The sequence below is a fragment of the Cicer arietinum genome, chromosome 2, assembly GCF_000331145.2.
Source record: "Cicer arietinum cultivar CDC Frontier isolate Library 1 chromosome 2, Cicar.CDCFrontier_v2.0, whole genome shotgun sequence".
Lineage (NCBI taxonomy): Eukaryota > Viridiplantae > Streptophyta > Magnoliopsida > Fabales > Fabaceae > Cicer > Cicer arietinum.
Window position 1 is genome coordinate 35,257,950 of NC_021161.2, and position 3,238 is coordinate 35,261,187.

The 3,238-nt window shown below is 26.0% G+C and overlaps 1 protein-coding gene across 1 annotated transcript; it reads right to left on the reverse strand.

Moving 5' to 3' along the window:
* Positions 1 to 666: 666 nt before the first annotated feature.
* On the reverse strand, positions 667 to 1,755 carry LOC101491408 (uncharacterized). The gene has a single exon (XM_004490356.1). The coding sequence runs from the start codon at positions 1,753 to 1,755 to the stop codon at positions 667 to 669; it is 1,089 nt and encodes a 362-aa protein (XP_004490413.1).
* Positions 1,756 to 3,238: the final 1,483 nt, after the last annotated feature.

The following is a 3,238-nucleotide window of genomic DNA, read 5'->3' on the forward strand; positions in this document are numbered from 1 at the left end:
AACCAATTTTCAGTACATAATAATATATAGCACATGTAGTGATTATTTAGCTGAAAATAAAGCATTTTGGAGTTTATCAAGAAAAAGGAAGTTGTATATATCATATTGAGTTCCTATACAAATGTTGTTGTTGGAGTATGCTTTTTAGATCAAGACATCACATTTGAGAAAGTTTATGATTGTAATATTGGATTCCAATGAAAACTCTCAAGGATACGAGTCTAAAGATTTAGGAAGTATTAATGAATGGCAAGTTCATTTTAACTAGCATCAATTATGTGTTTGAGTTGTACCTTCTATTTTACATTTTTAGCCTAAAAAGTTTTATATTGTCAACAAATCACAATTAATTATATTTATAATTTTAGAAGTAATTACGATTAATGCAAAATGTTTTTAATGATTTAACGAGAGAACAAAATAAATGTTATTTTTCATTGATCTTGAACTAAGAACAAAAAAAGAAAGGTCAAGAAATTTGAAAACTGAAACAACACAAACTTAGTTTTGAAGCTTTTTATATATGGTAAGAGTTCATTTTAAATATTGACTTCAATAATGAATAATAAATTTTACAGAGATATCATAATGTATATTTGAAAAAATATAATTGTTTAAAATCTATCACTAGGTTGGGACAATGGATGTAAAGTTGCCCTTTGTTGCTTACAAAAATGAAATATCTTGCCATGCAAAAATATCAGGTTGACTAATCCAATCCACAACATAATCATCTAGTTGACTACCCCAATCATCAATCTGAGTAGTATTGTCTTGAGTAGTATGTTCAACCAATAGATCATTCCATTTCATAAGTTTACTATGTTGAGTTGTTGTCGAAATTGGAGTCAAATCAACAAGTTGAGTAGCACATTCCTCATGTTCAACCATTAGATAAGTTAAATCTATCATCTCAATAATGTCATCATTAAGTTGTTTTATAGGATCCGTGATAACTTCCATTTGAGGAATGCTATGCATTACATCAACATGGCTTGAATATGAGGTAATAAAATTGTCATTTGAAATGTCTGGCACAATATTTTGTATGAAGTCAGTATCATCCTTAAGTTCTGTTAAAAGATCATCCCAAGTTACAATTTTACTTAGTTGATTTGTAGAAGAAATTGGAGGCAAATCTCCAAGACCTTTGAAATCTACCATTTCACTTGTGTCATCATTAAGTGACTCTATTGGATCAATAGATTGCATTTGAGAAATTTTATCAACTTGGCATGAATGAGAGGGGATAATACTCTCATGAGTCATGTTTTGTATGAAGTTAGTTTCCCTTTGTTGCATATTTTTCAGCATGTTGATTCTGTGATTACAAGTTTGAATCTTGGAATCTACAAGAGCAACAAATGATTTGGATTTCTCCTCTTCACTATTATGGAAAATTGGGCCCTGAATTGGATACTTTTTCTTGAAAATCTCTTTACGCACCTTGGAAATCTCAGCTTCGATTAAATTTTTCTTATATGTAAAATAGTCTTTGATATCGAATTCCTCCAGAGTTGTCTCAATCTTATGATCCTTGTAATGTTTAACCATGGATTGTACAACTGTAGTGTCTTGTGGAAAAGTTATTGGCATACCATTACAATCATCGTTATACATAATTAAGCAAATTTCAGCTCCAAACATGGTAGAAAAGGTAGAAATTTTGTTTGTTAATCCTTTATTTCTTTGCATGAAAATTGATTTGCGAGCTTTCTCATTTTGTATGCATTTCATAGTTTTTTCTCGACCCATTTCTACAAATATAAATAAATATAAAAATTGTCAATAAAAATACTAGGTGGAATAAAATAAAAATAAAATCTATTTATCCTTAATTCCCTTATGTTTTTGTCATGAGTTAATTCTTTGATTGCTCAGTACATACACAGAAAAACTAAAAATAAATAATAAAGAATTTATCTGGTTTCTTAATTTTCTATTTCTTTCTATTCATAGAAAAGAAAAATAGAACTTGTTAAACAATAAATAACAACTTTGTGTTGAGATAAACAACAAAATAGAAATTGGTTTCATATCTTGTAGTTAAATCTTTACCACAGTATTTAAAACACTTGCAACAACATCGATTAAAATCTATAAAAAAACAAAATAAAAAATAAAATAAAACTATATATATATAAAGAAGAACCTTAATTACTCAATTAAAAATGTCTATCAATGTAAAAAAAAATTGACAAAATCACTGAAACATTAACAACAGTTAAAAAGGTAGAGGATGTATTTAACTTTAACATGAAGATCAACAGACAAATATTTGAGTAATTAAAAAATTTACGACAAAGTATTCAAAGATTTAAATAAAAGGCTAGAACATATATGGAGAGGAGAAAAAGCAAAGTGATTCGAAAAATACAAGAATATAAAATAAAACAACCAAAACAACGAAGAAAAAATCATGCAAGAAAAAATTCAATGAAGTTGATACCTTTGTTTTATAGTGGTTGATATCTCAAACTAGGTGTGGATGCTAAGTGTAAGATTTCAACGAGAAAAAAGTACTATTTGAGTTTAACAAGACATATGGTGTATATTTATAGAAACAAGATTTTATAACGTGTGATTTTATTTTTGGAACAAATAATTGAATCTCTTAATGAGCTCTGTATTAAATTGGAAAAAAGGCTATTTAGCTGCCAAATATTTGGTTAATTTTCTTACCGAAAAAAAAAAGAATCTTTGATTTAGTGATCTTTTCTTTTATTTGTGTTAAAAGATTTATATTTTATCAATAAAGATTAGTTTTTTTTATAACAAAAAATATTAAAGCTCTTTTTATTAACAAATAAGATTTATAAGTTTTGATTTATGATTCTGGTAGTGGTTGATCTCATGATATTTTGTAATGTTAGATTTATGAATTTATAATATAAAAACAAGGGATAATGACATTGTCACATTATAAAATTAAGTTGATACTTTGATGAGTTGGATTTTGTGAATATATTTGGGAAACTGAACCAACAAACTACAGTTTTTATTTTCTCTATATTTTTATTTATAGAAAAATATAAAACTATAATACAATATAAAATTATATAAGAGTTAAATAAAATAAAAATATTATAAATATTTGTTCTATCATGTATTTAATGCATACATATAATAATAACATAATATCGTTATTTATTTTGGTATCCACCTCATAACATGATTTATATCGAATTTAAACTACAAAACTAATTTTTTGAAACAATTATACATATATATATATATA

Coding starts and splice junctions, on each gene's coding strand:
- LOC101491408 (XM_004490356.1), bottom strand. CDS start 1,755: ATGGGTCGAGAAAAAACTATGAAATGCATACAAAATGAGAAAGCTCGC.